Source organism: Peromyscus eremicus, chromosome 5 (assembly GCF_949786415.1).
Source record: "Peromyscus eremicus chromosome 5, PerEre_H2_v1, whole genome shotgun sequence".
Classification (NCBI taxonomy): domain Eukaryota; kingdom Metazoa; phylum Chordata; class Mammalia; order Rodentia; family Cricetidae; genus Peromyscus; species Peromyscus eremicus.
This window is the reverse complement of record NC_081420.1, coordinates 67,648,798-67,675,569: the sequence shown is the minus strand read 5'-3', so window position 1 is coordinate 67,675,569 and position 26,772 is coordinate 67,648,798. Positions and strand designations below refer to the sequence as shown.

Sequence of the window (26,772 nt, the reverse complement as noted above, 5' to 3'; positions counted from 1 at the left end):
ATTAGAGCTCTTGGTTCTCTAGCCAAGACGTGCACTTCCACCAACAGCTCCTGGCCCCATGGCTTTCAGTCTTGCTACAAAGGCTAGCGACTCCATTTTTAGACATTAGTTCTGCATGTTCTGCTTCCTCAGCAAGGACTTCAAGGACGCAAATGTTATCTTCCACCTCTGTTACTTCCTCTGACTCTTTTCTTTTTTTTTTCACTTTATCTCAGTTGCTCCTGATTATTTTCTCACCTTTCCCAAGCAGTCATAATATTTTTGCATTTAAAATCTATACTCACTTGAGAACTGATCATTTTTATTTCTCTTTTTTAATTTATTTTTTCCAAATTTCTAACAATTGAATTAATTCAAGGAATTTTGTTTTATATCAGTTGATTCTTAGTATTTTGTTGTCTATTTTTATACACAGACTTTGAATGCCTTAAAGTGTTGTACAGGATTATGTTTAAACAATCCCAAATGTTTAAAAGTACTTATTCTCTTTGGAATTAGAGTTATTTATTTTTATTTTATCCCCCCACTTTTTTCAGTAAAATAAGGGTAAAAGAAGGAAAGGGAAAGTGTTCATAAACTGAGTTTTTTAAACAGTGGCTTTATAAATAAAATTTGTGTTCTCATGTGGCAAGGTCAGGCAGCTGAGTCAGAAAGATATTCCTAGTTTAAGAGCACCCTCTTCTGTCATTGTAAGAAAGTCCTAATTTCTGATCACATAATAAACACATCATGTGCTTCTCAGTATGTTGTTTCTACTGACTTGGAAATTCCCTAGTCATTCATTTGTGACTGCTAATTGGCCTTATGATGACATAATGAATTTATATCTTAGTACATTTAAGAACATACTTTAGCAAAATGATATTTTCCGTAAAATTGCAGATAGCTCATTTGCATAAATGCAATTCATTCATTCATTCATTGCTTCATTTATTCTTTGGTTAGTACATTATTCAAATATTTGTTGCCACATCAAGTGTTGTGTGCCTATAATGGAAAGATAATCAAAATTATGATCTTTATCATCCATAAGAAAATATGATCTACCCTCAAACATTGCCAATTTTAAAGATGACAAAGGAGAACTTACTATGTTCTCTTTCATTTTTAGGAAGTCTAGTTTGTGTGTGTGTGTGTGTGTGTGTGTGTGTGTGTGTGTGTGTGTGTGTATGTGTGTGTGTGTGTGTGTAGGTGGGTAGGGTGTATGTGGGTGTGTAGTGCATTTGGAGGTGTGGAGATCAGACAATCTTATGGCATGGATGGTGTGGATTATCTCTCCTTCCTGGGACTGGACTCAGGTGGTCAGGATACATGAAACTCTTTACCCACTGATCTCCCTGGCTCTTTTTATGTAAGTTGTAAGATAGACATTTAGTGCAGGATTATCTAGGAATGATACTTATAATGCCCAAAGGCTATTTCTCTTTTTTTTTTTCCATTGATGATATTTTATTTTAAAAAAGACATAAATAGGTTAAGAAATAACTTCTAGCATTTTATTAAACTTTCCTATTTAGTCAAGTAAGTGATTACTTTGGTCACACTATCCATGGGTCTTTGCTGTTATGACAAAACAATGAAAATGTAAAATTGCATGAATGGATTTGCTGTGTGTGTAGAGTTTTTTGTTTTTCCTTTCAGAATTGAGATTTTTGCCTTCTATATTTGGTTCTTATAGTGTTTGATACATAAGAACTTTTGCCTGTTTTAGCATTTTAGAGTATTAATTTTAATTTCACTGTATGTTCTCATTAAAATATGTTTACAATATAATTTGGCTATTTGTTTTCATATATATAAGATTATGCCAATTGTCTTCATTTCCTTTTGCCCAACCGTTTCCCCTGATTTTTCAGTTTTCTTCTTGGCATGTTTCTTATTTAAAATATAAGTTAGATAAAATTATATATTATATTTATATATACATATATAGTATATATGTATCATTCTTTATTGGTATAAGTGTATATTATGTATGCATCTCCCAATTTAACATAGTTAGTGTTTTAGTTGACTGTAGTATTTATATTTATAATAATTGCTGACAGATTTGAATGTATTATTTCTGGTTTCTTCCCACTAAGCATTTCATTAGATGCCAATTCCTAGCTTTGTTTTTTACCCATTATGTTTCTATAACCATCTGGAACCATTATAAGCAATTGCTCATAATCATTATTATTATTATTATTATTATTATTATTATTATTATTATTTGTTTTTTTCGAGATATGGTTTGGGCTGGAGAGATGGCTCAGCTGTTAAAGGCTAGACTCACAACCAAAAATATAATCATTGTTATTGAAGTTACTTTCTTTGAAACAGTACTTGATTTACAAACAATGTGTTAATATACTCTTTGGACCTCCTTGGCAGTAGTACATTTACACTTTGCTCTACCTATTTCCTCCCTGAAATCCCATCTGCCTCTCTGTCCTCTGTCATATCTTGTCCCCCACCTTTGAGCTTTGCATTTGAGAGAAATAAATTTAGTTCTTCTCCATCTGGATTTCAATTGCTAAAGTTTATTTAAGTACTTGAGAAGGTTGCCAAGAGTGCAAAGCTCTTGCTTGCTCAGCTGAGACTATCTAAAGCCCGGGAGCTTTCCAGCTCGATGGGGTTGAAGCGGACAACACGACAAACAGCCTTACTGTAAACAGTTGACATTAAATAGCATCATCCACTTAGCTGATGTCTAATAAACATCATATGGCAGCTTTCTCAGTTCCTTTGGGGAGATCTTAGCAATTAATAACATGCATCCCATCTCTGGATCAAATAATTGTTTATGATAAACTTCCATGCTAAATAATATGAGAAAAAATATAATCCTGAGATGTGAAATCAATTACATAATGAATTTAAGCAAAAAAAAACTTTAAGAAACTCACTTGAAATTCAGTTTTATCAATGTTAAGATCACACACACAGACACACACACACACACACAGAGACACATACACATTCTCTCTCTCTTTCTCTCTTTTTCTCTCTGTGTGTGTATGTGTGCACAAGCCTCTGAGTGGGCTCACGTATGCTGCTGCATGCCTGTGGAGGTCAGAGGACCACTTCAGAGAATCAGTTATCTCCTTTCACCATGTAGGTCCCAGGGTTCAGGTGTGAACTCAGGTTCTTAGTCCTGGCTGTAAAGTGCCTTTACTCTTTGAGCTATCTCATTGCCTGGAGGATTGTATTATTTGTATTTGTTTGTTTTTAAAGCTTTTATTGAATTTGTTCTTTGAAAATTTCATACATGTATAATGCACATCTTGATGATAATCACTCCACTAATCTCCCTCCCATTCTGTTACCCCACCCCCAGCACACATGTGCATGTGCTCTCTCTCTCTCTCCCTCTCTCTCTCTCTCTCTCTCTCTCTCTCTCTCTCTCTCTCTCTCTCCCCCTACATTCATGACTTTTGTTGTTGTTCTTGTTGTTATCTAGAAGCTTAGTGAGTTTAATGAGGGTCGTCTGTGTTACCATAAGTTTGAAACTACCCACTGGAGCCTGGTGGGATCACTAATGCATACACCAGTAAAAACAGTGACTACCCTGCCTCTAGAATCCCTCAGCAGCTAGTAGGTCAAAAATGAAGGGTAGGGCCCCCTAATCTTCTCCAGCAGACAGAAACAAACTACGTATTCTAAGATAGGAGTACCAACTCAAAAGACTTTAAGAATTTAAATAGATATTAATGAGTGTTTTCTAGATATTTGTGTTTCATTATAATTTGAATATCAACCTTCAAAAGATTTTGCAATAAGCAAAGTAATATATACAGTGCTGTGCTAAATTAAAAAGTCATAAACACAAATATAATGCAATATGCATCATTTCCTTTGGAGATTATGAAACTTTTTGCACAATTCCCTACAGGCTAAGTTAAAAAAATCAAGAAACTTTGATATGCAATATGAGTAATTCCCAAAAGAACTCACAAGGCCTGTTTTTGTTTATTTTTGCTCTGAGTATGCAAATGGACTCTTATCTTACCTTTAATCTTCTCAGAAACACTCATTGACAAGTCAGAAGATGGCCTTATTTATGAATTAATTCTACCCTTTATTATTATGAAAGAGAAGTATGGGATTTGAAATAAAAAATAAAGAATGGAATTGCAGACACTAGCTACAAATGAAATCAGAGAACTGTATCAGGAAAACATCCTCTGAGCCAAGTGTGGTAGCTCACACCAATAAACCTAGCCCTTGGAGGCTAAGGCAGGGGAGTAGAGCACAGCAAGTTGAAGATCACCCTGGGCTACAGAATGAAACTCAAAAACACAAAAATCTTTTGAAAATCATATAAACATCACAAGCAGGTAATAACAAATTTTGAAATGCTACACCCCACATGCTAGAAAATGTCAAAAAATATGCAAAATTGTATCAAGCATCCAATATTTTTTGAAATATAGTCACTTTTTAAAACTTACACATGTAGAAAGTTGTATATTAGTTTCATAATCCACTATTTTCATCTGGCTAATCATATATTGGTTTATGGTTCTATTATCTCAAGCCTCAAGATTGATAAGTAAGTTAGCTGACTTAAATGTTAAAAACAATTAAGTAATGTTCTTACCTACACATGGGACCAATATTCTCTACCACACAAATGCCACCATTTCTGCAATAATGTATTGGACACTCTGAAAAAGAAACATCACAAAGGCCACAGTCGATTATAACATTTTTACAAGGAAAAGGTATGTACTCAAATTAGTTATTGCATTAAACTATATCTGAGGATAACTGGCTTCTTAGTTACTAAAAGCAAAAATTGCCTCCTGTGCACATCTCTCACTCCCAATTTGACCAGTGGTCCCTGGTGGCCTAGATACTTCTTGCCCTTTGTGTGTCCGAGTGACTTATTGAAAGAGAAGATGTTTCCCCCCTAGATTAGGCACAATCTATTTATTTCTTAGATGTCTGCAGGACATGTTTTTGACCATACTATAAGTTTGTGTTTACTGAAACATTTCTTACATGCCACAGAAGCCACGGAATGATGGGTGATTAATGTTCTGCACAGGTGGTCTTGCATTTCTGCGCATGCCTGTAGTCTGCCTTTGTGTCTATGAGAGATACTGACACAGTCCATTTTGTCCCACTTACCCAGGCACTACATTGCAGGTGTCACTCCCTCGTTCACCTCTAGAATTTCCAAAGATGGTCTGCTTACAGGTTAAATATTTCAAAACAACTCATATATTTTTCCCATACTTTCTACTGCAGAAGCACTTTGTGCTTTAGCTCTCCATGGTGCATGGATTGACCCTGTCTCCTTGATGCACCAAGGGTGGCCAGTGTTCCTGTTCCCCAAAGTTTCAAGCTTGCTCCTCCCAGCTTTCTTTTAACACAGCCATTCTCTCAGGATACCATTCTCCCCTGCTGGGCTATTGTAGCTGTAATACTTAATGAAAACCTCTATCACTTTTAAGTTTCAATACAATAATACAATGTTTATCCTGGCCAACTATTAAATGCCTGACATTGAGCTAGGCCCTGAGAATGTAGTCAGTAATGATACTGGCAACTTAACATACTTGCTGAGGTCTTTGTTACTGGAGTCAGTTGCCTGAGTTAGAATCTCAGCTCAACTAAGTAGCTGTGTGATATTGGGGAAGGCTGTTAAATTCTCTGCGTGTTTCCTCTCTACTAAAGAGAGTTAAAACAGAACCCTCTTTAGGTTGTGCTGAGGATGTTTGAGAACACCTCATGATGACTTCATAAAGACATGCAGGTATGGAGCCTGCTGTCTTTGATGTTTCAGGCTTACAGAGGGGGCAAAAGAGTAAGTGAGACATCAAAACACTGTACAAAACACTACAGCATCTTAGATGGGTACAGAAAATTGACAGGAGTAACAAGGATGGGACCTTAGTTAAATCAGGGCATGTTCTGTGCATTTCACTCAGGACCCACTTATATTGGCAATCACACACTTGTGTGAAGGTAAGTATAGAGACCACTAGTCTTGTAAAAATGAATTCAGTGTGTTTGAAGAATGGGGCTGGGGAGTTTATCCTGGTTGGATTTGTGATAATTTGAGGGTCGAATGTACAGGAGTTCAAAGCATATAGATGTATGGAAGCTAGGCCTTTAAGAAGGGACCTGGCACCTTTTTGCTTAGAAAGAAAACATTGGCTGCAGTCTATCCAGTAAAGAGGCAGATCAAGAATAAAGCTGACCCAGTTAAGAGTCCTTTGTAATAATCTGCAAAGAAGTAGCTGCTCCCTAAAGACTAGGGTTGGGACAGAGGGGTGAGAACTGTACGAATTTATTAGCAATTAAGATTCAGAAGTTGAAGTAGTTTCATGATTATTCAGAAGAGTAGAGAATGATGTTCCAGTTTCTGGCTGGGCCCCTGGCAAGCTGGTGGTTCCATTCACATAGTTGAATGACTGATGAGGAAGGAAAATTAGACAAGGAGAGATGATGCTACCTTGATCTGGTTAATGGACATGCAAAGGGATGCACTCCATGATTCTCTACGGCACTGAAATCTGCAGCTCTGACCCATATGAAATATGGCTTAGAGACACAAATTTGAAGCTTGCTTTATGGTCATTGATATAGATGCCAAGAAAGCATACCAATAGGACCTATCCAAACTTAATGAGGAGAGGGAGGGAATAAACTTTTACTTGTCACAGAACATTCCAAAAGCATTAGGGAAGGAGAAAGTGTTTGTGTGGGATGGGGGAAGGGTAAATACCTGAAAATACCATGTGTTTACTATCTAGTATCAAGTGTTATTTTGGGTTTCCAAATATTTCAACAATTTGCTTTTCTAGTAGTGTCTTCCCATTTTGGCCTCCCTTGGTCTTATTTAACTAAATAGAGGCTATAGAATTGTCAAGGAGAGTAAAAAGCCATCTTTCCTTATAGTGATGTGCCTCCTTGAACAGACCATATTTGAAATTTCCTTCAGAAACAAGAAAGCAGATGCTCTGAGAAAAGGAACCCAATAATCAACAGGACACAAATAGACACAATCATTTTCTCCTTTGCTGGGGGATGTCTTTCTGTATGCTGTGAATATATGTTCCCATTGGTTAATAAATAAGCTGCTTTGGTCTATGGCAAGGCAGCTTAGAGGCAGGCAGGAAAGGAGAGAGATAGGAAGGAGAAAGGTAGAGTCTGCCCACCAAGGAACAACATGCCAGGAGACCGATAAGCCACAGAACATGTGGCAAAACATAGATGAATAGAAATAGGTTAATTTAAGATGTAAGAGGTAGCTAGCAAGAGGCCTGCTATAGACCATATAGTTTGTAAATAATATTAAGCCTCTGAGTGATTATTTTATAAGGGACTGAGGGACCACAGGGCTGGGAGGGACCAGAGAAATCTTCTGACTACACTACCTATTTCTCCTAAGTACAGCTTTAGTCTTTCTCAAGTAATGATTTTGTACTTTTGCAAAAAGTAAAACCAACCAACCAACCAAACCAAACCAAAACCAAAACAAACAAGAACAACAACAAAAACAACATCCAAGTGTGATGCTCTCAGGCATCACATCATGATCCACAGGACAACCATTGCCCACTTCCTTCTAGAGTCACTAACATTCACTGTGATCACAATGAATAAGACAGCCTTGCATATCAACATGACACTATAGGAACCTTGGTACATGTTTCCTTGTGGTAGCCAATGGAGTGCTGGGGAAATAACATGGGTGCTGACTAGAGAAAGATGCACGTGGAGGCCAAAGGATAAGGTCAGGTGTTCTTCCACAAGTATCCTCTTCAATGGCTCCATTGTTGTTTATTGTTTAACTCTGTTTGAGACAGTGTCTCTAAATAGCCTTCAACTTACCAACTAGGCACCCACTTGTTTCTGCCTCCACAGGACTTAGATTAGAAGGTATCAACATGCCAGGTATTTTGTATTTTATTTATTTATTTTTGTGTGGTTTCTGTGTATCCATCTCTTCTCCATGAGCTTTCACAGCAAGCACTTTATAGACTGAGCTACTTCCCTAGCCTCAATGCTGGTGTTTTCAGAGAGCTGCAGATGTTTTTTTTCTGTGAAGGTTTTACAAATTCATCTCAGATCACGAAATTGAAATACAGACTATTTCCATTTTTAATCTTCTCAGAGCAATTTTGAACACTAAATTAAATGAGAAAGGGGACAGATATGACTTGTTAAGAATGAAGAAGCCCATTATTTCTAGTACATAATGGAAGAATCCATCAGAGTACATTACAGTGAGCACAAGGCCCTTGTTCTTTGGACACAGTGACCTCTCACTACCCTAACCCTCTGGCCTTGGTTATTGTGATCCTGTGTCTGCAGGCCAACACAATTCATGTATACAACATTTGTGGGAGAATTTACATTTAATCCTGTTTTGGTGTATTACTTTGGACAAAGAAAGGCACACACACAAGCACAGATATAACCTTTACCCTTAAATATGTAACTAGGTACCTATTTTTTCTCTGAATAAAATAGAGGTTGGAATCTGTTATTTGCTGTATGGAATTTTTCTGGAAAGATGGATTGCTGTGGGATGGTCTTTCTGTACACTGTGAATATGTTGCTACTGTTGGTTAATAAAGAAGTTGTTTTGGCCTATGGTAAGGAAGAATAAGAGCCAGGCAGGAAATACAAGAGAGATACAGAAAGAAGAATGGCAGAGTCAGTGCAGATGCCAGCCTCCTGCCCAAGTAGCAATATGCCAGCAGACTGGTAACACCATGGCTATGTGGCAAAACATAGATAAATAGAAATGGGTTAATTTAAGATAAATGAGCTAGTTAGCAGTAAGCCTGGGCCATAGACCAAACAGTTTGTAATTAATATTAAGCCTCTGAATGATTATTTACAAGCGGCTGTGGGACTGAGAACTGGTAGGTGGGACACTGAAAAGCTTTCATCTACAATGGATAGCTACAAAAACTCTGATTTTAGCTCTGTGCTACCTGGGATCAGGTACTTATGACCTCTGTGAATTTGGGACTTCAAGTGTATATTTTTCATTTATAATATCTATCATCTATCTGTCTGTCTATCTATCATTTATCCATTTATCTATCATCTATCTACCTACATATCATCTATCTGTAGAGAGATAGATATAGATATAAATACAGATAGAAATATGAGAGTTGGAAAGATAAAAGTATAATTCTATCATTTTTACACTAGTGAGTTGTACATATAAGGAATTAAATAATTGTTCTTACTCATCTCTGTATTTATTAGAGGAGGTTTGTGAATGGCCAGGGAACTAAACTAATTTCCACCACTCTACATTTCCAGCTTCTCCTCATCCCTTCTCCTATTGTTATAATCACTATCACTGGTATCTGAAGGCCTGCTGTGAGACAAATACAATCTAAACAGTTTGGCATATATTGCTTTTCTGGGCCCCCAGAACATTTTGTGGAAATGGAAGCTTCATGGGATTAGCCAAATTTATTTTAGTTATTAGTAAAGAAACATGTAAACTATAACTAAATCTTGGTCATCTAACTCAAAGAGCTGCTTGTCTAAAAATCTCAAATATTTTCTTATTTAGTTCAGCTTCAATATGTGATATCTATGTACTCTGAAGATCAGAAATGTATGTACAATATGTGTGTGGTTTAAAGACATGTTTGGATCCTAGAACTTATGCAGCATGCAAAACACCAATGACAGATACTTTTTCTTATACATACAAATGCAGGTGCTTGTTTATGTGTGTATGACTTTGAAGAAGCCATATAACAGCCTTGTGTTTCTCAGGAGGCACCATCCATCCATTTTGCTTTTAAGATGAGATAGTTCACAAGTACCTAGGTCTCACCATAATCTGCTAAGAAATCTGGTCAGTTAGACCCAGATAAACGTCTGTCTATGTTTCCCAGCACTGGAATTATAAGCATGCACCCCAATGCCTGGATTTATTTTTATACTGGTACTGTGGATCTGAACTCAGATTCTCATACTTTCATGAAACACTGTACTTGTCTCTGGATCCTCTGTTTTCTATATCTTGAAGACATACTTCAAGGAGTATAGAAAGGAGAGATTACTGTGTCTCAGAGACTTGCAGTGGCTCAAGATCCTTGCTGGGAATTGTTAGTGCTTTGGTTTTGTTTAAAACCATCTGAAACTTTATGAAGTTATATCATCATCATCCATTACATATGATATTGTGTATTTTGATGTCTCATCCTACAAGTTTATATTTTGATGTAATTTTCTAATTCTCTTTGCAGTAGAATATCACCATAATTATAGTATTACTTTAGCACAAACTACTACCACTGTACATAATTAGAAAAATCACTTCTAGTATAATTTCAGCTGGAGGAATCTTGATTTGTTTTTCTGTTGCATCAGCAATCAAAACCTGAAAATACCATGGCCTTCTGATGTGATTTTGGGACAGACAAAATTCATTGAAACACTCTCACTGTGCCTGAGTTTAATGTTCTTAATGACCAACTTAAACCCTGAGACATGTAAAGCCAGACGCTCACCATCTGCTGCAAGGCCACTATGGGGAGTACTAGACCCGATGGATAGAGCTCCCCCAAACCTATGTAAAGCTGACCTTAATAGCAGCTGATGTTTGGAAAAGCAGAAATGTGTGGTGTATATTGCCAAATCTGTACCATAGATCTATCTTAAAGGCTTTCTTCAAAACACAAGTATTAACTTTATGTGTGTATTTGATAGAAGAGCCCAAAGTATACAAAATGCAAATAGAGAAAGCAAAATATGGATTTCATTTGTGACAATGGCTTCACTAGCTGTTTGTGTCACTCTAACCCAGTAGCTATGTCAATGTGACCTGCACTTTGTGAGTGGACGGTAACTGATGGGTACTTGACTGAAATAAACAGGGTATCTATCACACCGCCTGAGTGGCAAGTCTTCTGTTTCCCTGACCTTATTTCATGTCAGAGCAGGCAAAAAATCATAGCATAGTTTGATTTGTGCTTATTCAAGGATGTCCTGAAGAAAATCTCACCTTCACATAGACATAAGCAAAGTGTTAAGAGTTTCAAAGGACAGAACTGTATTATTATCACATTATTAATCTCTTTATTTGTTTTTTATTACCAAGTCTCACTGTGTAGCTCAGGATGGACTCTAACACACAATCTTCTTACTCCCAGCTCCTGAGTGATGAACCTTGAGTCTCCATATGTCTCTACCACCAGCTTCCTTCTCACTGTCTTTCAAAGGAGTAACAGGTCTTCCTTTGAGGCCACTTATCTTTGGAGTCTAAGATGCTCAGTAAAGGAATAAAGGGAAATAACAATGCTTGTGTAGATTATCCTTGTATATTTTATATATGGGAATATATATATTTGTAATTGGGACTAGATCTCATGACTTTCCTTTTTATAATCAACAAAATCAGAAGTGATAAATGAGCCTTTTGTGAACTACAATTGGTTCATGCTTGTGTCACATATTTCATAATTCCATGAGTATCTTTAAAGATATAAAATATATTCTTACCTACATTTGACAAAAAATATTTGCAACTTATTAAGAAATATGATCAAATATAACTTTCATTGCTGATTTATATTATCTTTTAGTTTTAACAGAATTATATTGCCTCTAGCTCTCTATTACCTTACAAATCCCCTGTACAAAATAAAAATTCGATTACTCAGGAGAGAAGATAACAATGGCCTATACCATTGGATTTTATATAATACATCATAGGAATTTTTAGAGCCATTATTATACACACAGGACAACCGCTGTATGTTATCAGCTCTTATGCTGTATGAATGCTCCAAGGACAGAAAAATAAAGAATGTTTCAAAAGCAACCTAAGATTTAATATACTTATGGAAAAATGTATCATTAAATTATGTAATACTCTCATCAAAAAGTAAAAAAAGTATGCAGTTTCATAAAGATACTAACATTATATTGTAGGCTTTCCTTATTGTAAAACAAAACCAATTTTCATAGATTATTAAATACTAAGGACTACAAATTATGTTGCATTAAAATTCTACATTTTTTCTTTGTGTTGTTCTGTATGAGTGGTGTTTTATTGTATGTTCGTGTGTGTACGGGTAGATGCATACATGTGTGTGTAGAGGCCACATATTGATGTTGTGTGTCTCCTTTTTTCTCTCTCCAACTTACTTTTTTCAGCTAGGATCTCAATGAAACCAGGTATTTACTGATTCAAGTCCCAGTGATCACCTTGATTCCACCTCCTCAATGCAAGAATTATGTTCAACCGCCATGCCATGCCTAGATTCTTATCTGGATGCTGGGGATCTGAACTCAGGTCCTCATGCCTGCAGGAATAATACTACATGAACTGAAACATCTGCCTGATTTCCAGCTTTCATTATTTAGTGAATAATAAAGAACCCATTACTCATTTATAAGCTTTTAACAAATCTAGGATATCAACATTCTTCTTGCCTCCAAACCAATACCATAAATCCATGTCTAATGTTATTTAGAAAATCCACTTTGAATATTTTATCACCTGCAGATTTAGTTAATAGTTCATATTGCAAAGAAAAGTTGAAAGGAAAAGGAGTACCTGAGCAGCTGGACTCATCGAGTTGGAAGTGCTCACAGTGGGCCATACCATCACAGCGCTGGTGATAGGGGACACAGCTGCCTGACGAGTTGCACACCAAAGCTCCATCAGGGCAGCTCTGATTGGCTGAACAAAAAGCAATGATGGTGAAGATGAGAAATGATAGCAAGTTCATCTGTTTTTTAATGAGTTTCTCATAATGAAATGATTGTCACTTTAACCTTTATTTTTTTCATATTACTTTTTATCAAACAGTTAGTTGATATTTTTTTTCTTTATTCTGAGCTGAGAGATAGCTCAGCAGTTATAAGCACTAGCTGCTCTTCCAGAGGACCTAGATTTGATTCCCAGCATTTTCACAGTGGTTTAAAACTGTCTATAACTCCAGTTCTAGGGAATCTGATGTACTTTTCTGGCCTCTGGAGGCACCAGGCACACAGGTGGTACACAGATAAACTTGCAGGCCATGCATTCATACTCATAAAATAAAATAATTTTTTTTTTGTTTTTCAAGACAGGGTTTCTCTGTGTAGCTTTGTGCCTTTCCTGGAACTTGCTTTGTAGACCAGCCCGGCTCTGCCTCCTGAGTGCTGGGATTAAAGGCGTGTGTCACTAACGCCTGGCCAAATAAAATAATTTTTAAAAAGTGTTTCTTTTTCTTGAAATTTCATACATGTGTAAAGTGAAATATAATTACATTATAATCATATTTCCTGCCCAACTTTCACCATATCCCATTTGACACATGCCCCTCCCAACTTCAAGTCTTTTTAAGAACCCACTAAGTCTGCCCAGTGCTGCCTCTATGGGAGTGGGGCTTCTACTGGAATGTGAGAATCCTCTCAGAGCCCACATCCTCACAGAAGAGTGTTTTTTTCCTCTCCCAGTAATTATCAATTGTCAATAGCTTCTCAGTAAAGGAAGGGGCCTTGAGATCATCTACCCTATCCAAGCCACATTTCAAATGGCTTGATCTTGTACTGGTATTATGCAGGTAAGTGTGCTGCTGCTGTGAGTCCATGAGAAAACCACTTATGTCATGAGAAAACCATACTTTTTAAATATAATTAATTAACTTATAATTTTCAGAAAAGGAAGAAAGCATGGATGAATCATTTCTCAGATATTGCCAGGGACTCAATTTCATGTCCCCCTACAACTGATATTGACAACCCATAACAGAGCTGTATTTCTACACAGAGATTTAAAGAAAGGAATTAGAGATAAGTGAAGCTATCAGGGTAAGACCCTAATCAACTGTTATCAATGTCCTTATGAGAAGAAATGAGGAGGGAGAAGGGGAGGGGAAGGGGGGAGAGCAAGAGAGTGAGAAAGAGAGAGAGAGAGAGAGAGAGAGAGAGAGAGAGAGAGAGAGAGAGAGAGAGGAGGAGGAGGAGGAGGAGGAGAGACACAGAGATAGAGACAGACAGACAGAGACAGAGACAGAGGACAACAGAAGGAAGATCAGATCAAGGTTTGCATGATCAGAGGTAAGGTCCTGTTCTCTAGATTTTGCCAGAAGATGATAAATACCAAAATCTGTTTGGATTTTCAATTTCCAAAAAGCTTAAAAGCTATGAGTGGTCACTGTGTATCTGTTTGACCATAACTGTTTACTAACATTTAGGTTGTAGTACTCGTGGGCCTTTAGTTCCCTGGTCTCAGCATGATGGATGCAGAGAACTCCCTTGTTAGGATTTCTAAGGAGAGGTTGGTCCAACTTTAGAGGATATAGATAGGTTAGAGGTGTTATGCTCACAAAACCCTAGATTGTCATGGAAAGAATGTGTTTATTGAACCTCATCAGAACACTCTGAAATGTGAAAACAGGAGATTCTTTCCTGTTTCAGAGAGAACATTTTCTGTGGATGAGAGAGCAGGACTATAAGAGACAATCATTTTGAGAAATGAATAAAATGGCACAAAGACATCACTGACAGACACTTCTTCCAAAACATTGGCACTGAAGTGGGATATAGGATTAATGGATAGGGTTATTTGTTTTCAGTGCTTTGCACATGTTTAAATGTACTTATCAACAGTACTTGATATTTGAAGGCCTTTTACTCTAATAAAAATCAAACTTACTAGCTATGAGAGTGCTTCTAGGAATTTGTGGTGAGATCAATATTTAAAAATAATTCACCTAAAGTACCATCCTGGCAATGGAAATGTAACTTTTAATAAACTAAAGTGGTATGTATTTTTTATCAAGAATCATTTTTTTTCCCTCGAAAACTAATGGAAAAAAGAAATACAGTTAATCTGTGGGAACAGGGTCTTGCTGTGAGGCCGAGGCTAGCTTAGAACTTATGGTCCTTCTACCTCAGCCTCCTGAATGCTGGAATTGCAGGGGTGCTCCACCCTGTCTAGCTTAGCATACTTTAATTATACAGCAGGATAAAACCAAAGTAGGAAGATTCTCCTTGTTGGCGCTCCTCTGACAGTCGTCCATATTTCAGGAAGCTTTCATGATTCCAGCATTTGTTCCGTCAGTCAGTATCTACTCACCTCCCTCCAAATAGATGGTCTACTGATACTGCATGTCGTGACAAAAAAGTCATAAGGAGCTGTTTCTCAGATAAACAGCATGCACAAAAAGCTACGAAAGTTAGTATCAGTGGGGCTGGCCAAAGACTGTGAGAACAGTTACCTGAAGCTGGAGTTTAGGAATACATTAGATAAGGGACTTGGGGGAGGGAGGGAGGATGGTGAGAAGATGTTAGTGAGCAGATGAGTGGGACAATGACTTGTCTTCTATAGCACAGTAAGATAACTAGGGATGACAATGATTATTTCAGAATAGCTAGCAGAGTGCGAATGTTCTCAGTACTAATAAGTGTTATATATCCCAAGTGAAAGATTTGCCAAATATCCTGACCTGATCATTGCATGTCGAGTACATGTGTTGAAATGTCACACTATAGCCCATAAATAGGCATGGATACTGTGTAACAACTGAAAAATAGGTAGATAGATAGATAGATAGATGATAGATGGATAGATAGATAGATAGATAGATAGATAGATAGATAGATAGATAGATAGATGGATAGGGACATGATGTGGCCTAAGGTAAGGTGAATATTCCAGATGAACTCATGTTTTCTTCCCAATGTATTGAATTTCTGCTGATCCTACCCATTAGCCAAACTCAGCCATACACTGGGCTGTAAGTTAAAGAAACTTGTTATATATGTATCTACAACCTACCCATTTTAGACAGAAACATGAGAAGCAGACATGGGCACAGGGAGTTGACCTGTCTCTCATTAGTAGCTGTTATGCCCCATGGAAGTTAATGATACTTTTGGTGATATGAAGTGAATATCTTTCCTAAGGTTATCCCTTATCAATATTATTTATAATTGGCTGTTATATCAGCTATGATATCAGTACTCTTAGTACTTGCCACTGACAATGGGAATTAAAGTCTGAATTAGTTAGCTCTTCTTATAATAGTCACCATTGGTTATTCTACATTAAAATAATGGTAATTAAATCCATTTTATAGTGGTCTAGGAAGATTGGATGAAATGAATATGGTTAAGTACATAATGCACACATAATAAATTATTATTCTTTCAGCATTACCTTATTTTAAAGTTTCACTGAACATTGAACTGTTAAGACATTTCAATGAGAGTGCTGGTTAGATTTAATTCAAGGACAAAATATACATCTGTACTGCCTGAGCTAGATTTGCATATACACTGAGTCATGTAGTTTTCATTCTAACAGCCCCGTGTCACTTTGCTGTTAAAAATGCTGAGTTCCAGGACACAACAGGGGAGCTGCATATGTGAATTCAAAGCAATTTGAACACATGCACAAGACCTGCACAAGCTCAAGCTATTGAAAATCTCAGTATCAAGAGATGGAGGAAGCATGAATCCCACCACGATCGGCATTTGATAGCTTCTAAGAGAGGGAGAATCAGTTTTTGTTAATGACATATCCCCTGTTGGGTCAACCACACTCCAGGGCAAAGAACACCTCCAAGATTAGTTGGGAAATACAAACTGCACTTTCTGGGAGTAGGGGTGGGGGATAGAGAAGAAAACTCAAAGTTGTGTGAGTAGAGGAGAGGGTGTTTATGGGAGTTGGTGGAAGATAATAACCGTGTTCAAATAGACTGTATGAAATTCTCAGTTAATAAACTATAGTTAAAAAGAGAGATACTGAGTTCCTCTACTCTGCCCCCCCCCTTTTCCTTTCCTTCTACTAGCCCATTCTCCTCAACCCAGGGAATCCCATAAACTAAGTGCACGTTCTGAAACACACATTCCTCCACTGAGCTATGTTCTCAGTGCTGTTATTCATGTTTCTTATACAACTACTATAACCTATAAACGGATCTACTTTCAGAAAAACCATTCTGATGAACCATTCATGTATTGTTTGGTTTTTAAATAATATCTACAAAGTGAATGAGTTTATAGCTACAAAATGATTTATGTTATTTAGGATTACTTTAGTAAGAAAGAATAGCAATCTCTAAGACAATGACAGACTGGAATAAATATGCCCACAGACTTTAAAGCATGATGTTTGAAAAATAATATGGCAAAAGATAGATTCTTCTCAGGAGACATTTAGAAGCCCAATTTTTCTATAAACTTCATGGCCTTTTTTGGACTGATTTTGGAGTGTTTCTTCATTGCATAAATATTTATAGTAGAGGTTACAGAAAAATCAATATCTTATGTCATTTCCTTTGTTTTATAAATGCTGATAAATACTAACTGCACTTGGCTTTTTGTTGCCTACTTCTAAAATTATATTTGCAAATATTCATTAAATATAATGTGGCAGTATATAAAAATACATAGAAACTAAAAATGTATTCTTAAAAATACTGTGTATATATATTTATACATAAAGATAAACATAGACACATTCACATATACTCACTATTTATAAACATCTCTGCCTTTTAAAGGAGGAAGAAAATACTATATTTTCTGTTTTATTTAGTTTGAAGTATGATTTATTTACTATTGTATATTATATAATGATTTAACCCTCTGGAACACTCATTACATCCTTTGCCCTGGGTGTTTAGTTATCCATCTCTATGTATGGTTCAAGCCTTGATAACTTTGACCTCTCTGAACTATCCCTTAACTTATACAAATTGATTGTATAGGTTTTATGCCTACTCAATTAAATGATTGTTTTGTAAATTAAAAATTTTAAAACGTATTTTAAGATTTCACTCTTTTAGACATACTTACATGAAAAGAATCATGTTTTGTTTTTTGAAACAGTCTATCTACATAGCTCAGCCTAACCATTGACTCAACACCTTCTTTTCCCTTCTTCATAAGGAAACTTCCTATTTTTCAGCCCGGACTATGTTCTGGAAAGCTTTCTATGTCCAATACTGCCTTGGATGTATATTCCTTATACTGATGTTGTATTGAGTAAATTTTGTCATACATTCCTATTGTTATTATTTTGAGCTGTAGTGTTACTATTTTTTTCCTAACTTAGTTCTGTTCTCTCATGTAAAACAAATTCTTCCCTCTGCTCTTTATGGAAGTGCTAAGTAGAACATCTTACATTACTGGAAACTCAATAACAGATATTGGTGTGAACTGATATTTCAGCACCTTAGGAAGGATTGCTCAATACAAAACACTGCTTCAATTTTTCAGAGCCAGCAATTCAGTCAATGGAGATACATAGACTTAAAAACACCATTTTCAAGTCCAAGTTCACATTAAAATTTGATAATAAATCTCAAAACTAAATTGGATGAAGTACCCCAAATAATTCTTCTTGCTTGTACTTCCAGAAGGGAATATTATGTGATATAGTTGACAAAATCTCTATAAGAGCCATGTATACTGATCTTTATTCCTGGATCATAAAGATTAACAATTTGCTTTGAATAGACTGTGAGTTAATTGTCTTTGATCGTGTGCAAGGAATTTCCTACTCTATTCTTTTTTAAAGTTTTAACATAAGGGTTTGACTAAGGTGTTCCGAAAGATACTGCGTACGACTGTATTAATTACATCAGATAAAAATGAAACTGTTTTTGTAGAACTAAATTACATTTTAAAAAGCTCTGAATGACCAATATTGCCTTGGATGCATCTTTTTAAGAACCTTAAAACTCAGAGGAACAGGGTGAGAAAGAAATTTAGATCAATATCAGTTCTAATTGATGCTTTGGAATAATATACAAGCTTTCTAGCAAAATGGTGCCATAGGTCATAGTTGAACATATTCCCAACACTCCAGACATACAACACTACCAAACAGAAAAGAAGTCCCCAAAAAATGACTCACAGAAGAGATCAGCATGAACACCAGCAAGGACCTGAATTAAATTAGGGCCAGAAAATAGAGATAAGACCAAAGAGCCCAAAGCTGCTGGTTTCCATGTCCTAGAAGTAAGAAGAATAGATGCTGCTTTACATATGACAGCAGCCTGGAATGAGAGTTTCCTCTTCAGCCATTACTCATAAAGCCATTCTAAACCAAGGCTCACTGGTTTACAGAAAGCCATTCGCATAAGGAATTTAGAGAAGGGAAGTAAGAATATCAAAATTACTTTTCGTGCTGAGGACTATTTTTCCTAACACACATAATATACAGAATTGAATTAATCCAGAACTATTAGGTTTATTTGTAGTTTGGTCTACTCCCATTGGTGTTCTCCAAGGACACCACAACCTCTATCTAAGCTCATCACTCTGTTTTTGTGGCTCTCTTTGGCTCTGAGATCTAAAACATATCTCTTTTGCATCTTGACTTTTTAAGGGAAGACACTTGGAAAGCGACAGTTGGGATATCACTTCGACCTCTTTTACAGCATTAGATAAAAGTCCCATATGAAAGACACTCTTCATAATAGAAGAAAAAAGCAACAATGTTATCTTCTAGGGCAAGAAGCTGAGAGCAAAATAATGCTGTAGAGACCTTTTTAGAGCATCTCTGCTCTCTCATTCATCTTCCATCTTTACAGTTTACTATGGGGTGTTCACTCCTGTCTATAAACACTGATCAGACTGCTTCTTGTGGTTTTTAGTTTGTATGGGGGCATCTATGCCATGAAAACCCTTTTCCTTCTGCTAACCCATTTTTCACTTTGCTAACCTATGTTACAGTTTAATTCTTGTAGCCAGTTGGGTCTTAAGAGGACAGAAGTGAGGGTTTTCTGTCCCTACAACAATATCCTCTCAGTAGCTTTCAATATTTGCTTTGTTAAATTAATTTTTAAGCTAGCAGACAAAGTAATGAGTATTTAAAATACTCCTTTAAATCATCTACATTGATTTGCCTCTGTGGCTCTGTGCACTTGTGAATGCAGGTACCCATGGTGGCCATGAAAGAGCATCTGGAATTAGAGGCCGTTGTGAGCTGCCCCATGTGTGTGCCAGGAACCAAACTCAGGTTCTGTACACAAGTGTTACACTCCCTAACTACTGAACCATACCTCTAGTCCCAAGGCTTGGGCTTTACTATAACATTTTATATGTATTTGTTATTAATTGTTCCCCTCTCCCAGCCTACTCCTCTTGCCACACTCTTTGTTGCCCATCCCCAACAATATCCCTTCTGCTTTCATGTAATCAATGCTTGTTTTTATTTATTGTTTCCTTATTTACACTTCAAGTGTTCCTTTGGATTTTATCTAGCTTTTTTTTTTTTTTTTTTTTGGTTTTTCGAGACAGGGTTTCTCTGTGTAGCTTTGCGCCTTTCCTGGAACTCATTTGGTAGCCCAGGCTGGCCTTTAAAGTTATTTTATCTCATCTATACCCGCAGCTGATGCCAAGAATCTTTCTATGTCTTGTGTTTCTCTTTTGATCTCTGGATACACATTTCCAACCACATTCTGAACATTTATCTCCATGTGGATATACCACAGGTTTCACAAGTAACATCTAATATGAAGTCATGATCTTCCCAGAGAACCTTCTGTTTCCCCTATTTTCTTCTTTTTTAACCTTCCAATTGTGTTATATTTTTTCTTGTCCTTGAGTCTTTTTTTAATTAAGAAAAATTTTTCATACATTTTGGACACCAATCAAAGATCTCCCTCTTCTCCCTCCCACCTCCCCTAGCCTCCTCCCCAGCTCACCCCAACTCACCCCTACAAGAAGGCAAGGCCTCCCATGGGGAGGCAGATCCAGTAGAGACAAGTCCAAGCCCTTCCCCCTCCCTCAAGACTGCACAAGGTGTCCCATCATAGGTAGTGGGCTCCAAAAAGCCTACTCATACACGAGGGATGGATTCTGATTCTACCACCAGGAGGCCCCCCAAAGAGATTAAGCTACACAATTGTCTCACCATGCAGAGGGACTAGTCCAGTCCCATGTAGGCTCCAGGAATCGAGAAAGAGCTATCAATCTGTCAATCCTGTCCGTGTCTGGGCCGGGTGAGGTTTCCCATGTTGATCCAACTTTATGAGTTCCCACTAGTTTGGTTTGGTCATCTCTACAGGTTTCCCCATCATGATCCTGATGCACTTGCTCATAGAATCCCTCCTGTCTCTTACTGAACTCCTGGAGCTCTGCCTGTTGTTTGGTTGTAGATCTCTGCATCTGCCTCTATCAGTTATCAGAGAAAAGTTCTGTGATGACAGTTAGGGTATTCACCGATCTGATCACTGGGGCAAGCCAGTTCAGTTCAGGCACCCTCTCCACTATTTCTAGTAGTTCAAGCTGGGGTCATCCTTGGGGATTCCTGACAACTTCCCTAGCACTGGGTTTCTCTCTATCCCCATGATATCTCCTTCCATTATGGTATCCCTCTCACTGATTTCCCACTCCAGCCGTGTTCTAGCTGGATCATCCCATTCTCCTATGTTCTTATCCCCCATCCGCTACTCCCCATTGCCCACCCCTTACCCCCAGTCCACTCATGAATATCTCATCTATTTCCCTTTCCCAGCGTGATCCATATGTCCCTTTTTGGGTATTCTTTGTTAGCTAGCTTCTCTGGAGTTGTCTGCTTCCCCTATTTTCACAGCTGTCAACATGGCACATGAGCTACCCTGATGGCTAAATAGGGAATTTCAATCATTCTAAAGTCCTTTCTTATTCTCCTTATGCAATAGTATCATAAATCATAATATTTATCACATACCACATTTTAATCAATCTCTGTATATTGAAACTGCGATATCTAACCAATCTCTCTCCCTCCAGCCTGATCAATACTGATCCACATTGATCACACTCTCATATAACTCTGGCATAGATATAGCACCACAGTTGGAAAGTGCCTCATGCTCTATAATATAGTGTCTATCCCTATCCTGTCACTCATCACACAGTATTACATTTCTTTATTCATTAGTCTTCTGCATCAGTATAGTATGCACCTACATCCTGAGACAAGTGCATCCATCTGTATCAGTGATACCTGTCTTAGTTAGGGTTACTACTGATGAAACACCATGACCAAAAGCAATTGGGAGAGGAGAGGGTATATGTCACTCACAGTTCAGTATAATAGTTCATCATCAAAGGCAGTAAAGATAGGAACTCAAACAAGGCAGGAACCTGGAGACAGGAGCTGATGTAGGCCATGAAAGTATGCTGCTTATTGGCTTGCTCCCCATAGCTTGCTCAACCTGCTTTGCTATGAACCCAAGGCCACCAATCCAGGGATAGCACTACCCACAGTGGGCTGAGCCCTCCTCCATCAATCACTAATTAAGAAAATGTCCTACAGGCTTGTCTACAGCCTGATCTTAGGAATTTTCTTAATTGAAGTTCCCTCCTCTCAGATGACTTTAGTTTGTGTCAAGTTGACATAAAACTAGTAAGCACAATGCCCAGAAAAAGATATAATGTCAATGGGGGTTCTACTGAAAGTCTGTGAATAAATGATTGAATTATAATTTACACAAAACATTGTAACTGAATAGCAGAGCCTAGAAATAAAATATAATGCCTTGAAATATTTGATGAACTGTGTTCATTAACCACTTCTGTGCTTTTGCTGTAGCATTTTACCCTTCATCCACTCCTCATGTGGATTCCCTTTAGGAACAGAACTTCATAAAAGAAAGTATTCAGATGTTATGTTTCCAATGAATACTTGAAATCATAAGGACACAGCAGTCGGCTAAGCTTCTCTTTAACTAGCATTATGCCTTAAAGTCAAATATCAGATGACATCAGATGACTATATTGAACATAATATTATTTCTGTCAGCCAAATTACATTAGAGCTATGATGGGAACAGCAATAAATACTTTGGTGACGTTTATCTGGAATCATCTCCCTTTGCTTACTTCATCAATAACAAAATATTGTAAGACCTGACTTTTTTTTTTAACCTCAGCAAGAAAAGCAAAGAAATAACCAGAAGCAGAATAATCCTCAAGTTTAAGGTGGAGAAAAGGTTTTACTAATGTGAGACTAAAAATTGTAATTCCCAGAGGCTGCCCCCACCTTTTCATTTACTTTACTCCTTTTCCAATAATCATATTTCTAAATACCTAGCTGATTACTAAATCTCCTTGCACTTTGTTCCTTGATTCTTTCATATGGCTCTATCCCTAAATGACTTTTCTTCATGTAAAAACTATAATCTCTATTATGTTTTATGGAATTGAAAAAGAACCAAGCAAATAAACAAATAGGATGTTAATGACTTTTGAACTTCACCATGATTGGCTAATCACCTTTAACTATATGCAATTATTTATCAACATTTTCCCCCTCTCTATCTGAAGTAGACTACACAAAGCAAAAATGGCAAGTGTCGAGTGCGGAGTTTTGGGTTTATATGCATTAACTCAAATTCTGTTAGTCTGGTAAGTTAGGTATTACTGACTTCTCTATATGGATGAGGAATGACATTGGCAGCACTAAGATATTTTCCTTGGATTTTAAAATTAATCTGTATTCTTAGTATTTAACATGATATAAGCCCTTTTACATTGAAAATAACTTTTTCATACAATGTATTCTGATCATGGTTTCATCTCCCCCAACTCTTCCTAGATCTTCCCCACCTCCTCATCCACACAACTGTATTACTTTATTCTCTCTCTTTATAGAAAACAAACAAGCAAACAATTCAGAATTATTAAGAAAAATAAGAGAGAAATCACAAGAAAGACACACAGAGAGACATACACAGAACCAAAAAGCAAAGTGCATAAAAACACAAAATATGAAACCATGGTAATAAAATAAAAGACCAGCAAGACAAAAGAGGCCAAGCAAAGTGTTATGAGACAAAAAGTCTACAAATACCATTGAGCTCATTCTGTTTTCACCATCTCTTGCTTGTCATTGGGCATATCCTTACGTGAGGCTGCTATACCCAGTGAGACTCCACTAGAGGAAACAGGGTTTTCCTTTACAAACAGACATAGCACTGAAGTTAGGTATAGAGTATGGGACGAGGGAGAGTGACACTCTCCCAAGGGAGGGGAAATGTAATATACAGTTGCAGAGAAATGAGTGAGAGTGAAGCAGGAGGATAAAGAGGGGAGAGGGAGGGAAGATTTGGGGTAAGGAAGGGAGTACAGGGAGGGACAGCTAACACGAAGGGCCATTTGAGGAGTTATGAAAACACCATGAACTCTTAACGATGGAAAATCTGCTAATGTAATTTTCCAGTCCTAAACCCGTGTGTGTGTGTGTGTGTGTGTGTGTGTGTGTGTGTGTGTGTGTATGTGTGTGTCTGTGTTGTAATCAATTATTTGTCTATAGGTCTTGATTTGGGCTACCTTTCTTAACACTTAAGATAGAAATAAATTATAACTGCTCTGCTTTAATACATTTCCACAAATGTCTTAAAAAGAGAACCAGAAAAAATGAACTAGAGTTAAATGGATGAGAAAATAAGGTTAACAGAAGTTAGTGTAACCTCAAATGGAGTCTTTACAGAAATGGAAAGCAAGAACCACATGGTTTGTTTAGCAACATAAGACACAAACATACTGTTATTGATGATATAGTTATGGGGATATTCTAGAGACCTTGACTTCATCTGTCAAACTCCATCATTTCTAGACAGAATATCTTCCTGGAACACTGAGTTAGTGAAACAACTCACCACAGCTGGATTCATCTTCATTAAAGTGGCAGTCAGCCACTCCATCACATAGCAGGAGAGATGGGATACACTGCCTTTCAGAGCATTGGAATTCTGTATTACTGCAGAGCTGAGGAGAGGGGCTGAGAGAGCAATTTAGTTCATCAGATCCGTCTATACAATCTTCCTGTCCATCACACTTCTCTGAGGCAGGGACACACTGGACTGTGTACATACAAGCAAACTGGTCTTCTTCACACAGAGATGGCTGAGGTAAGACCAGACCTGAAAAAGAGAGCAAGGCATGTTGATGCTGAGATGCTTTGTCTATGTCTATGTCCAGTACTGAATCATCCCAGTGCATATTTACTGTTGTATAATTATAAAACAGTTAAAAATTTAAATAAATTAACTTCTAATCATGAAATATCAATTGTATAAAATATATAAATATGATAAAAAGAATATGCCTTATCTACCCTCAGAGCTATAGTATTTAAAAGGGGCATTTTTGGAGACTGGTAAAATGGTTCAGCAGATATGGGTACTTGCTGCCAAGCCTGCTGACCTGAGTTTGATCAACAGACCCACAGAGAAGAAGGAAGGAAACAACTCTTTCAGGTTGTGTTTTGATCTCCATGTGTTTATTGAGGCATGCTCATACATGTACATGTGCACAGATACACAAAGAATAAATAAATGTAACAAAAATAGTTAAAGGGTGTTAATGATGTGCTGGAACAATGGACATGTAATGTGGAAGGAGGAAACTTGGAGGTGTCTTATCCTGAGACACAGAACTATGCTGGGCGTCTTGAAGGGCTAATGAAACCTAAGAGCTCACCACAGCATTGTCACAAGTCACCTGCCAAACACGAACTCAGCTGGACCACAATCAGTTCCTCTCACAATCAGTTTTCTTTCTTTTGCTTATCTGTGGGGAGAATTTCTGGGGAGATTTCTCCAATGAACTTTCTCAGCAGGAATATGCCTTCTGAGTTGGCCTCCTGGGGACCCTGATCTAAAGCACAGCCAACTACCAACACATTTCTTGTTTAAAATTAAACCTCCTCTGAATTCCTTCTCAACTTTTCCACTGAAATAGTTTTGATCCAAGAAGAACATGAAGTTTCACTTCTCATGGGAGTCTAGGTAGGCTCTGGGCTAGAGGCACTTTTCTGTTAGTTCAATATTTCTTTTAAGTCTCATGTTTTATCCTCATGTCAATTCTGCATTTTAGTACAGAATATCTCCACCCTGCTCTTGAGATAAATGAGTTTTATCAGTGTTCAAATAAAATTAAAATTCCCATAAGAAACATTTTGTTTACCTTTAGACCTGAGTGTAATATTTTGCATGCATATTTTAAGAAATTTTTACTATTTGGAAATTTTTCTAAAATTGAAATTTTAACGATTGATTATGTGGTATGATTTACGGAATCACACAATTATTTAGCTTAACATTTCTCATTGCACTTTATGACAATTGTTCCATTTCTACACATTGAACACACTAAGTCCAATCTTGAATTCTTACTGCAAATGAAAGAAGACAGTTTCATGAAGCTGTGCACTGTACCGTTTCAACTGCATGATATTTGGGAAAAGGCAAGACCATGGAAACAATAAGTTCTGGGAGCGCCAGAGGTGGTAGAATAAGAAGGAAGGGAGAAGCAGAAGACTGGGGTTTTACTGCAGGAAAACCACTCTATATCATGTAATGATCGGCCATTTGTCAAAATACACTGAATTGTCAACACCAAACAATGTCAATACCAGCGTGAACCTTAACGTAAAGTATGAACTTTGGGTTATAATGAGGTGTCACTGTAGAGCAATCTTCTTGACTGTAGCAAATGTATCATTCTTGTTAAGATGCTGATGACTGAAGAACAGATTTATGTATGGCGAGTATAGTAAATCCCTTTGCATTCTACTTGCTTTTGCTGTGAATATTTCAATGTCCATACTACATAAGTCATACATATGTATGGTTATGTATCCGACACAAACATTCTATATATACTGATGTCAGTATAAATGCCAACACTAGTGTTAAGCTTTATGTGTGTATTTGCATGCACAATTACCAAAATAGGACCTGTATTTAGCCTGCTATTCATGTCTAATAACTCACTCTTAAAATTTCTACGTATGAACCTCTGCAAGTTCATGGAATCTAGATATCCATCTTACAAGCAGGTAAATGTAAT

At 37.1% G+C, this 26,772-nt stretch overlaps 1 protein-coding gene across 1 annotated transcript in view; it reads right to left on the bottom strand.

The window, feature by feature from the left end:
* Malrd1 (MAM and LDL receptor class A domain containing 1) overlaps positions 1 to 26,772 on the bottom strand; it is a 609,872-nt gene that overhangs the window by 96,131 nt on the left and 486,969 nt on the right. Inside the window, exons 33-35 of the mRNA XM_059263620.1 lie at positions 24,579 to 24,842; positions 12,542 to 12,667; positions 4,586 to 4,652 (exon numbers count right to left, since the gene is read on the bottom strand). Coding sequence (XP_059119603.1) covers positions 4,586 to 4,652; positions 12,542 to 12,667; positions 24,579 to 24,842 — 457 coding nt within the window. The remainder of the gene's footprint in view (positions 1 to 4,585; positions 4,653 to 12,541; positions 12,668 to 24,578; positions 24,843 to 26,772) is intronic.